At 33.9% G+C, this 13,283-nt stretch overlaps 1 protein-coding gene across 2 annotated transcripts in view; it reads left to right on the top strand.

Annotated features, from left to right (window-relative positions):
* VAV3 (vav guanine nucleotide exchange factor 3) overlaps positions 1 to 13,283 on the top strand; it is a 360,452-nt gene that overhangs the window by 308,598 nt on the left and 38,571 nt on the right. For both annotated transcript variants that reach the window (XM_012751555.3, XM_075999917.1), the window contains exon 21: positions 8,233 to 8,298. In XM_012751555.3, coding sequence (XP_012607009.1) covers positions 8,233 to 8,298 — 66 coding nt within the window. The remainder of the gene's footprint in view (positions 1 to 8,232; positions 8,299 to 13,283) is intronic.

Here is a 13,283-nt window from a genome sequence, read left to right as displayed (position 1 = left end):
GGTTTAGTTGGTATTAGTATGTCCTGTAATCATGAGACCTTTGTTTTGACAGGTGTTTACCTCTAAATATTGAGTTAAATCAGAGTCCCTAATTACAGGAAAGCAGAAAAAGGCAGAGCGTGACTATAGTAGAACAAAGGAAGCTTTGGCAGAGATGATTATAGAAGATAATAGACATTAGTAAAGGCCTGTAAGAAACATTTTTCCTGGGTGATTGTCAACTGGCTTTGATTCAATAGATCATAAACTGAGTTTGCAGGAATGTTTCCAAGTGTACCGATTGTATTATGGGAATTGGCAAACCTCCTGACAAAGAGGGTGAGGTCCTAAAACTTTCAAGATGGGCATTTTTGGTTAACAGTTCTTTCTTGTGTTTTTCCAATGTTTGGCACAGGGAAAAATGTAAGTTATAATGTACTTGGATGAGGACACTGCCTTCTATTAGAAGTTCAGACACTGAATATTACCTCTTTTTTTTCTCTGGAGGGTAAGAGGTTAACATTTTGTAGAAGTAAAATTTTGAGAAATTCTGTTGTGGTCCTTTCTCTTCCATTGTTTTATTACCATTTAAGCTACATTCTAGAAGTGATTAGAAGTTTATGTCTACCTCAGAATACTTTCAGTGGGCCATCAATCTGGAGTTACACCTGATGTAACTATTGATTTGCTACCACAGGTGGTTTCAATATTGTGTGCACAGGCACATGCCCTTAAAACTTTGGGCCAAATAATTGATCAAATAATAGCATATATTGCATTTTAATTATTCGTGATAATCTGAATGCCTGAAGAATAAATGAATGAATGTGATTCCTAAAAGTAGACCCTATATACTTTGGAAAATAGATGTCTTCACACTGAGTTAAAATGAAAGTCATTAAGCAACTAAAAGTCCTTATCTTCTGTAAATAAATGCCATCAGGTTAAATTACTGACACAGACTATCCCTATTTAATAATTTGTGGATCAAATATTTTTAGGCCAACTATAATTGACTAGAGTATTGTAGGGACTTGGAAAGGTGCTCATATAATCAGAGAACTTTGTTCATAGAGGAGACCTTAGAAATCCTTGAGTCACACACTTTTGTTTCACAGATGAGGATATTAAAGAAAGGTTAAATGACTTACTAAGATCAGAAGGCCAGGATTAGAACACCAGGTTCCCGACTCCTTAATCACATCAAGTTATTACCTCATAGGCTTTTTCTGGTCTAAAATTCCACAAAAACCTATGAAAATAATAAAAACAAAAGCTAGTTAAGGAAATGACATTATCTGAAAGAGATCCTTGAAGACAGCAGCCATATCCAGTCATTTTTAGTGCCTTAGTACCCAGCACAGTGTCTTGTACATATTAGGAAGTCAGTAAACTTTTCCTTAAAGCACTAATTCTGTTCTTAGTAGAAAAGTAACATTCTTTAAGAATGCCTAATGGGCATTCTTAAAGAGCATTTAATGTGTATCATGCTATAGAATATTTCCTCTGTGATTACTTATGATTAAAATCACCAGTGATAGAAAAACATTCATTTGTTACCTGCCAGTATTAGAAAAACAAATTCTTTGGACCTTTGTTAAGCCTGGATTTTGGGGGAAGTTGGGGATTGGCTTCTCCCCAAGTAGGACTTTTTCTAAGATGTGGTAGAACCTTGTTCTTCTTACCAGATTTTCTATTGAGTAACCACTTAGAATTTGGCTTACCTACATGCAGATTGGTTTTTTCTTGCTGAATTTTTTTTCTGTCATCAAAGGTAATACTCTTGTTTACTTCACCAGAAAAAACACAGTCAAAAGATTATGGTTTAGGATTGCATCATGTACAACATCTCACCCAATGAAACTTGGGAGAAAAAGCCTTAAGACACCTATTATCAGAGGTTCCCTTGCTTGCTAGAGAAATACAGGGACCTCACCAAATACATTTTTGAGTAACAAGAAAAATATTCTGTAAAGTTTCATTCCACTGTTATATTCATCTCACATCTAATAAGCGTAGAAATACAGCTTATGGATTTTAGTGGGTTTTTTTTCTCAGTGTATGTTTCACAACTTTCAATTTTTAAAGGGTTTTTGACACTTCCATCTGCCAAAATTTCAGAGACGTAGTAAACAGAAACAATTTTGTGTGAATTGGAAAAACTATCAAATATAATCAAGGCCTTTGTCATATATTTTGATGACTTGATATAATTATATATAAACCCATACAAATTTAAGATAAATTTAATTTCAGTGATCTTAGATCACTGTGCAACTTTAATTTAGAGTTATTCAGAATTATAAGCCTGTGATAACCACTTAACTACAAGTGAAGTATACCAGAAATATGAAAATTTCTTACAGTCTTTTGAAAAAATCTCATGAGCTTTATATTGGACAAAAGTTATACATTGGACAAAAGTTAAAGATCTTATCCTCTTTTGACTAAGAAATAACAAAAGTGCATGGTTTATGGTTTTGATTTTTTGTGTGTGTGCATGAATAATTTGGAATTCATTATAGTGACCATTCAGTATAACCATACACGATTACGTTTGACAAGTTTTCAAGGTGTTCACTGTCAGGAAAATGTATCTTACTCATAATATAGGAGGCAATAAACAACAAAAGAATATGTGTAATTGCAAGAAAGCATTTGAGTAAAAGCATTTGAGTAAAAGAAATGGACTATCTCTAATATAATATTTCAAGTGAAAGTGATACAAGAATCTATGTTCTTTGTGGCTTAGCAAGTTTACCTAAATGTAAGGAGAGTGGGTTTATACACAGTAGGCATTTCTATTTTAATAACACATGAAAGAGCCAACAAAAGAAAAATTTAGAAACAAACGAATTGTGAATAATCAAAAAGCCATATTGTGGATGAAACAGAAAACAAGCATTTATCATTTGCATAGTGCTTTCACACATGTTAATTCTTTGATCCTTGTAACAACCTGGTGAGACGTGTGTGGTAGATCTTGTCATCATCCTTGTTTTACCATTGAGACTTGCCTAAGGTTGCACAGCTTTTTATAGCAGAGCCAGGAATAGAATGAGCTCTTCTAATGCCACATCCCTGTGATACTGACACTCTGTGTTTTCCAAGAACCAGCCCTGACATATATCTAACTGAAGATGGTGGTTACAATTTGGCTGCAGCCATGACTACAAATCACTCCTTACCAATGCCCAGTTTCAGACTGGGTCTTTTCTTGATCATCTCCCCTTTTCTTTTGTTTCCTTGCATGTCCTAACAAACCTTATCAGAATAATTCTAAAAGTAGTGCTTGCTTTCATCTATCTTTCTGTCCATCCATTCATTCATCCATCCACCCATCCAATCAATAAATTAGTTTATATCTACAGTATATTCACCTATATTCTTGTAACTGATGGCCATGCTGTACATCTTTCCCCACATACTCAAACTGTGTGTTCTGACTGACAGTGGGAAAGTGAGTGGGCAGGGTGACAGTTGTTCTGGCCATTACCTGTGTGTGATAAATTGCTTAGTAATCTCTATAGCACCATCGTGCATACGTTGAGAGTGTTTAGGGCATTGTAACTTGGGAGAATTTCCAATCTTTCATAAATGACCATTAATCTGTCCTTTTTACATTCAGCTTTCCACGTCTGTTTCAAATCGTTCAGTGCTATTCCAGGAGTGCATTAAAGCTCCAATCCAGGTAGTATTAAGGGGATAAATGAGCCACAGGGAAAAGACACTGTATTTTTCTTAAAGCAATTCTTTCTCCTTTTTACGAAGTTAGGAGCCAAGCAATTTATGATTAAGATTTTTGGAGGATATTCTCTGTCATTTTAAGCTATCCTTGTCTCTGGGTTTAAAAATGAGGTTTTAGCTCTGGCATCCTGGCGTACATTAATGTTTTTCTCTGTACAGGTAGATTGTGAATATCATTTCAACCAGAAAATCTAAAGTAGTTTTAATTCATTATGATTCGCTGTGGATTCTTACTGAAGAAAAATGAGGAATAGTTAAAACCTAAGGTCAGTTAGAAATAAATAAGTGCCTGAGTATGCATTTATATTTGTGATGTTCAGGAACTTCAGAGAAACTTGTCAGTCATTTTAGTTTGCTACATTTTGTACAGGAAGCAATTTGCTTTTCAGGAAAAAAATGCATTATTATTTTATGAATTATAAGTTAATATTGCTTTGTGTCTGCTCTAATCTATTTAATGAATATTAAAAAGATGCATCTTTTCTCACCATATACAATGTATAACCTATTTTCTCAGGTACTTTCCAAATAAAGTATTTTCATAACAGTGACCCAACCTGTACTGTTAGATTTGCAAAAGTCCCATCACATAATACAGAGAAGCCTTGCAGAATAAATGCATATAAAGGTAGTACTCTATGGTATATCAGATGACACATAAGTATGAAAGAGAAACGTTTTCAAGTTGACCTTGAAGGTGTTAAGGGACTCACAGAACAAATATCAGACAGGAGGATAACTAAAAGATGATTCCCTATCTCTGGCATTTGTAATAGGCATATAAAGGATGACAGGCTGATTATCTGACCAAGAATAAAATGCCCACACAGGAATGTAAAGAAGGAGGAAATTCAGTTACAAGTCTCTCATCAAGGTTAGTAAAAATGTCAGATAGATTATCACATAAAGTACACTGAATCTCTGGCTTTGAAGATGGCTTATTTCCCAGTTACAGTTTGTAGTCCTGTCTATGTGCAGGGAATTGACAGCTGCTCCACCCATTAGCATTGATGAAATTACCAACCTGCATCCCACACACATCCACCAAGGAACCAAAGACACCCCTCCTACGCACTACTTTGTTTTGAATCCTCCAAATGTTGTAAGATGGCTATTTCCTTAATAAGCAGAAATTATTAAATACGGCATGTATTATCTCCTGTAGCTAAAACTGACATCTCATAGGAATTAGTGAGGAATTGTAATCATCCGTTAGGTTGGTTGAATTATTTCTCACCTCTTTGTCATCTAAGGAATGCCTTGTGACCATTAAGGAGATGTGACCTACACTGCTAGGGCATTTCATTGAGGATAAAGCAATTCAGAATGACCTTGGCAGCCTGCTTAGTGAAAATTTTGTGCTCTTGAAAGACCTCTGATAGTGTTCTTGTAGTGAGGTGAGAAAGAAAAAAATGGTTTTCAATACGATGACCATGTGTACTGGTTTACCTAGAACAATTTGAATTTGCACCTTTTGTCCCAGTGTAGTTATTAATTACTACTCCTTTACTCTCAAAATATCCTGGTTTGGATGGACAATTAACTATGGGTTCACCTGGTTTATGGCATTTCTTTTACAACCATGTCCCTTTCCTCCACTGTCTAGGATTATTTCAGTTCCCATTTATGCCTTTTATGTGGAACACTTGGTTCTACTAAGGAAGAAAGAAAATAAATCTATGCCAGTCCATACACCTTCATAAATTATAAAATTCATTATACTTTCTCCTACTCTTTCATTCTTTCTGTCCTCGGCTCCCTTCTGTTTTGTGACATTGCATTCCCTGATGCAGTTCTTACATAAAATGTCAGAGACAAGTCAAAGAATGTCACTATATGGATACTTTCATATAGCAACAGGAAGCTTAATGCTTTTCAGTGCTTGTCTATATAAAAAAAAGTGCAATGTACAGTCATAGGTCACTTAATGATGGGGATATGTTCTGAGAAATGCACCATTGTGCAAACGTCATAGAGTGTAGTTACACAAACTTAGATGGTATGGCCTACTACATACCTAGACAATTTGGTGTGGTCTATTGCTCCTAGGCTACCAACCTGCAGGGCATGTTACTGTACTGAATACTTTAGGCAGTTGCAACACAGTATTAAGTATTTGTGTATCTAAACATAGGAAAGGTAGAGTAAAAATATGGTATTATAATCTTACGGGACCATCATTGACCAAAACATTGTTCTGTAGTGCATTACCATATTTTATTCTTTTTAATGAAGAGGAATTTAGGATCAAGGTACTCATTAACATGAAAATATCAGATTTAGAGATACCTCAATTAGAAACATTTACTAAGTACTGATTATGTGTCCAACATTCTGTTAAACATTATGTATCTGGAGTCTGTTTCTCCTCCTCCAGTCCCTTTCTTTATCATGGTACCAATTCCCTAATGAGATTCTCACCTCCAAAAGTTATGCCCATCAATAACCCATCTTCCACACTGATGTCAGTTTAATTCTTCTAAAATATACAACACCGTTAGTGAAGTATCATCACCAATGATAAAATTCAGATATTGTCAAACTGGTTCCTTCTCAGGAACCTTTTAGCTTTATTTTCCACTATTCTTTTTGATGAGTCTTATGCGTGTATACAGAGGTGGGGTTAGAACTTCTGAGTTTAAATTCTGGCTCTGGTACTTGTGTGCTCTGTGACCATGGGCAAATCATTTATCTTCTCTGTGTCTTAATTTTCTCATCTATGAGGTGGGGATAGTAATCTGATCTACCATAAAGGATCTTTGTAGGCATTAAATGAAACTCTCAGAACAGTGTCTGGCATACAGTAAGGGTTCAATAAATATTAGCCATTATTAGACTCTATGTAAAGGGAATTATTTGCATTCCCTATGCATATCCTGTAATTCTTGCCCCTGTGCCTTTCTCATGCTACATTTTGTTTCTAGAATGTTCTCTTCCATTTCTGCCTCCATTTATTTAAACTATACATATTTCACAATCATGTGCCACCTCCTCTGTGTCACTTTCAAGCAAGCCCCAAATAGTTAATCTATTCTTTTAATTTCCATAGCTTTTCCTCTGTACTTCTCTAATAGTATTTAGCCCTTTCTACCTTATATATATATCTATATATATATATACACATATACACACACACATATATATGTATTAAATATATATATCTTTGCTTTCAAAATGGGGGGAAACAGGAACTGTTTTATGAATTTTTATATTTTCCTCAATGTCTAACCAAATTAATATTAGATACTATATTTGTTGAGTAAATGAATAGATATTCCACTTGTCCACATACTTTTTCACTGATATGCAAGTGCAGAGCAATTTTAGAGCCTTGTCAAAATCAGTATCTTCTTATTGATTGGTTATTTACTTGATCTACCCCTGTCCTAAAACCCCCTTTCCTCTTCTCCTCTCCCCTGCCTCTTCCCCACCTATGACCCTTACCTCTTTACTAGACTTCCCCATCTATTTTTCATCCTCCTCCCCCATTTCCTTTTTTCTCCTCTTCCTCCTCCTTATCCTTCTGAGAAGAAGGGGTTTTATGATCATTTTTTGTTATTCAGTTATTCATCTTGGTCAAAAATAGTTGTGTGCATAGCATTCAATCAATGCTGTATACTCCTTGAGGTACTGAGAAGCAAGCAATTGTTAAATAGCAAATAAAAATACACCTGCTCTGTGGACAAATAGAAATAATCTCAGAAGAACTTTGTGATTACATGTCCTAATGGTTGCCATATGTTTGCCATAGTTTGTCTTTCTGGAAAAGGGGAAACATTTGTATGGCTGGTATCATGAGAATTTTTTAAAGAGGAGTTTGACCAAGGGTCTCCAAGAACAAATTCTTAAGTATTTTTTTGTCCATTTTGTGTTTAGCTTTGCCTGTTATTCTGTTAGTTTCTTCCTTCTTCTCTCATTTACAGTGCCATTTTGAATTATAATCCTGCTGTCCAATATCTTAACTGTCTTCTTCTCTTAATCAGTATCTTATTTTCTCCTAAATCTGAAAATCATCTGAAATTTATATCATGCTGTTTTCCATTTCCATGTCTTGAAATATCTCTTGTCTTGTTAGAGAAATGTTCTCATATGTTCTGTTAGACAGGCCAATAGTATTCATTTAAATTAAATTCTTAATTAATAATGTGCTTGCACAAAACCAATATGATCTACTTATACTAATGCATATAAAATTGAAACATAGAATATGCTATTATCTCTGTATAGGATTGAGAGATGTAAGGCTAACAAAATTAAAAGGTAGATTGAAAATTAAACTTGAATTGTAACCATGACCTAAAACCATGTGTAAAGTTTAACAATTAAGAAAACTGTCTCTGCTTTTTCTTCCTTTCCTGAGCCATAGGAAGTTGATGCTCAGGACTGGTTATAACATGGAAATAATTCTAAGGATCCTAAGTAACAGCACCATGTATGTGGTATTATGGGACTTTCATTTGCAGTGATTTTGTTCTCAACATTGGTATTTTTCTTTTCCTAACTTAGGGTAGAAATTTAGCATCTGGAGAGGTTGGATTTTTTCCAAGTGATGCTGTCAAGCCTTCCCCATGCGTAAGTGCTAGTATTTTATTTCTTTCTTGTTTTTGATATTAATTGTATAAGAAGCTATGAAGGATACTGGCCAGGTTGCTCATTCATTTTATTAATATTTTCTGGAGGGATCATATTCTTTCTAACACCATTATGATTCCATTGTCAGAAAATATTTTTAAATGTTAAGGAAATAAATGCAAGAGGCAAATTTCACTTAGTAGAATTTACAAAATTAAGTTTTCTATAAGTTTTTAGGAGAAATAACCAAGATTACAGATTAGATGCATTATACAAGTTTCCTTTTTCCCACTGAGATGAGAATGGTACCGTCTAATCTACTCCCAGTCACTTGGGTTACAGGATAATATTATACTTCAACTGGTGTCTTTGAAAGCATGCTAGAAAGTGAAAAATCCACAAATTCTTTAATTGAATCTCTAAATACATTTCTATGCTTTAGTGTGTCATTACTGTTTATTAATGTCATAATAAAATTTTCTGAAAATATCAAACACAGATAAAAAGAATAAATGGACATTTATGTTCAAATAATATTATGAGTGAATATAACATAAAAGGTACTCTCTGATGCATTATGATATTGATAAATTTATCTAAAGTGACATGATTTTAGCATCATAATTTTATATTTAAGGTAGCTTTTCCCCCCAAACTTTGTAAGTTATTGACTCCAAAGACAATGAAATTCCTTTACTAATATGATGGAGATGATTACCTGAAAGAAAAAAAAAAGCCTCCTTAAACTATCCTGCTTGCTATATTTCAGTAGTTCCTGAATTTGATATTCTTTTTAATGTTATAAATATGAATGTCTGCCATCCTTGATTTCAGAATGAAGTCTGTGAGATAACTTACTCTACTCGTTCAAACTTAGTTATTTTCAAAAGCAAAGAAAATTAAAAAAAACATTTGCTTTTCTGTTGGTTCTGTGATCTAATGTCACATTTTTAAATGTTAGATTATATTATCTGGAAAAATTATTGAAATCTGATACCACCTTTATTAGATAAGCAAAAGTAATTTGTTGGCTCATTTGTCATTTTATGAATGAGATTCAGGCTTTCTATCTGTAAAGCAGTCATGTTTATATGTAAGCAGGTGGCACGAGATTAAACATTCTAACATTAAGGTGTTTGTGAACTGCAAGCCTTCAAATGACGAATATTAAGCATTTCATATACCAAGTACTGTTTTCTGTTTACAGCCTCTTGACTATAAACATAAAATGAGCATTTGAGCTTTCATTTTAGGGATAGTCTGGCACAAAATAGGTGTTTAATAAATTACTGTTGAATGAATGGACAAAGGGTTGAAAAAGTAAATGAAAGTCCTTAGCTGTATATAGACAATTAAGAATGATAGATATGAATCAAATCATCTTATAGAAGCACATCGAATGATATTTGGTGACTCAATAAGTGGCTAGAAGGAGAAATATGTTCAGAAATTTTAAGATGATTAAAAAGTTACAGAGTAATGCATAATGATGGTAGAATTCCAGCTAAATATGGTTGTTGTTATAGCTTAAAGTTAATAATAGCTATTAAAATTTTATAGCTTAATGAAATTATAGGTTTATTTGTTAATTATAGGAAAAGCTAAGTGAAGGGCAAGTAGAAGGAGGGGATAGGTTGAAGGAGTTTGGAAAATGGTATCACTTTTGAGCCTGGGATACATTGTTTATCAGAGGGCCATGAGCAGTGCTAAGTATTCCATTCTGAGCTTACAAATTATTCTCCTATATATCCTGTGCCTGTCTCCTCAAAAATTCTGAGGTATTCAGGTAGGAACCTAGAACTGAGGAAGACAAAGGCAGTACATAAATGAGATAATTTCACTTCTGTAATATGGTGACTAGAGACCAAGTCTGGAGCTACAGCACAGTGCAAACTTGGGTGTACCTCTGTGATTCCAGGAGCCCTCAGTGGTGAACTAGGAAAAAAAATCCATACCACAGAAGATATGCCTACCTTGGTGGTGAATCTGGGTTGGGTAGAGAAAAAGAAAGCCTTCTCCCCTGGGAATTTCTAACCTTAAATCCCAAAGCACCCAGAAATCGGGTTAGAATTTATCCCAGCTCTATGACTCAAATAATCTAAGCTAGAAATATAGTTTAAAGTGATTCCACATTGATTGTTCCCCCAATAAAAATATAAATCCTCCCTGGACTGGAGCCTATTTACACATAGTCCTCAAAGGATTTTTACAGATAAGGTCCCAGGAGACATAAATTCACAATTTGGAATCATTAAATTCATGATGAAACAAACCACTTAGAGCTAAGGTTAGTAGAAATAATAAAATATAATAGAATTAGGCACAAAAAACAGCAGATATTGGAATTATTAGATACTAAATTCAATATTTTATATTTAATATGGTTGAAGGAATTTAAAAATGGGATAAAAACTGAAAGGAGAACAAGACACTATCCAATTGGGTATATTTCAAAAAGATTCAGGCATAGTAATTGAAATGAAAGCCTTTGTGGACACATTACATGGCATATCAGACACTATTGTATAGAAAATTGCAAGAAAAATCTGAAGAAATTTCTCAGAACAGTTCAGAGAGATTAAGAAATGGAAAACGTAACAAAATATGAAGTGATGAAATTCAAATACAGAAAAAGAGAATAGAAGTAATTATGGAAGCAATAATCAGATGATGACTAAGAACTTTCTAGAATCTATGATAAAACTAATCTTCAGAGTCAAGAAGAGTATATTCAAATTAATCAGTACCTCAATGCATTTTGATAAAACTTCAGGACATTAAAGACAAAATTAAAACTCTAAGCTAAGAGAAAAAACAGATTGCCGATAAAAGGTTGATTATTAGACTCATAGCTAACGACAGCAGTAAGGGAAGCAACAAGAGTGTCTACTTCACTTCTAGTAATTGTCAAGTAGCTCCTATTGGACCAGTTCTCCCAGAGGATTATGGGGGACAACTATAAGCTGTGGATAAAACACCAAAACAAAACAAAAACAGAAACAATTATCTAAAGGCACTGGCTAAGAGAAGAACTGACACTTGGAAAAGGAATATTAGGGGAGTTTTCTGGTTTTATGGCAAGCACTAGATTGTACCTTGTGGGGTGGCTAAAATTCAGGTAGAAACTTTAGGGTATTTATGGCTTGAAGAACCAGAATATAGAGTTTAAAGCAACCACAACAGCTGAAAAGGGAAGTAGGAAATCTTAGAAAGGAAAGAGTCATAGAGGGCAAACCTCAAATTCTGTATATAAACTCTACCCAAGTCTCCCGGTGAGTAGTACAGACTCCAAGCACCTCATCTTAGGCAAAAAGAATTCAGCTGCCTCTTAACACAGGAGACACAGTTGGAGGTTAACCAAGTTAACTGCCTGCTTTAAGAAAAGCCACACTCTTTGCTGGAACATAACAGAATCCAGAGGTTCTGTGGTATACCACTCAAATTGTCCAAAATACAATTAATATTTTAGTCAATATACAAAGAAACAGGAAAATGTGAACCATACTCATTAGAAAAGAAAATGATAAGAGATCAATCCTGAAATGTCCCAAATGATGAATTAGCAGGGAAGAATTTTAAAAGCAATGATTGTATAACTGTGCTTAAGGACACACAAAAATAAAAAAAGAACCAAATGGAAATTCTAGAATGTGAAGCTACAATATATGAAACAATAATATGTTGAAAGTTTGAAAGAAAATTAGTTAGCTTAGAAATTTGTCTTTCCTAAATAAGGATGAAATAATGACATTTCTAGCCAAACACAGAGAAAGTTCACTTTAAAGTGTCCCATCTAACTTTATAAGATGTACTTCCTGAAGTAGCATATATATAATACATGTATATATGTATACATATATATCATCTTGTATGCATTCCATATTTGCCAAAAAAATATTTTTTAGAATTATATATGTATAGCAGAAATTTAACAATGTAAACTCACTATGGCAAAGGCAGAAAATGGCATTAAGGAAAAATAGTAACAACATTCTCAAAGACAAGACAGTACCCAGAAGGAAATCATCGGTAGTCTTAAATAGGAAGCATCTTGCCAAAATATGAAGAGAAGTAGAGAGGACCCATGACAGATGGAAAAGGATGGAACCCCACCCTAGTTATGGGGATCATAACTCAGGAGGTAGTCCTGGATCTTCACATGCCAGAATATACCCACTGAGAAGAGGAAAAGCTCCACTAGGACATTTCAGGATGGAATAGACAGTTATCTGTTCTGCTTTAGAATTTTATGTCATTCTTTCTTTTTTTATTCCTATTATTTGAATCTCCAGACTTTTATCAGCCAAGGGAATCCACAGCTAGAATATGATGAAGTTCTTTATCCTCCTCTTCCTATTTTTTCTTTCTCTGTGGAGAGAAAGGTTGGTGTAGGAATAAACATACAATAGTCTTTTAAAGAAAAAAGAGAGGAAGAGGGAAAGAGAAATGATTTTTCCCATCAGATTTCTGAAGCCATGTATCTTATCATCAAAAGGGAGATGTCAAAGATCAAATTTCTATTTTTGAAAACAAAATGATGTTAAGAAAATATTTGCAAGATTAGAATGGGTATAATTTATCTTTAATATTAATTGCTGTGTACCAGGATTTTACAAAGTGATGATGGTAAAAATGTGATCCATAGGATAAAAATATTTAAATGTTAGTAATCAAAGGAAAGTTCTAAGAAAGATAATTTTTGATACAGTTTGAGTATCTCTAATCCTAAAATTAAAAATCCAAAATGCTATAACATCAAAAACTTCTGAGAGCTGACATGACATTCAAAGGAAATGTTCATTGGAGCATTTTATGTTTGGGGTTTTTGGATTAGGGATGCTGAATTTACCACACATATTCCAAAATCTCAAAAAAAAAAAAATCTGAAATCAGAAACATTTATGTTCCCATGCATTTCAGATAAGGTATACTCGCCTGTATATAACTCTTAACCTGGAAGGGCAAAATAGTAACAGCCCATTATG

The sequence above is a fragment of the Microcebus murinus genome, chromosome 2 (genome assembly GCF_040939455.1).
Source record: "Microcebus murinus isolate Inina chromosome 2, M.murinus_Inina_mat1.0, whole genome shotgun sequence".
Lineage (NCBI taxonomy): Eukaryota > Metazoa > Chordata > Mammalia > Primates > Cheirogaleidae > Microcebus > Microcebus murinus.
The sequence above is the reverse complement of the archived record's forward strand: the minus strand, read 5'-3'. Positions and strand labels throughout refer to the sequence as shown.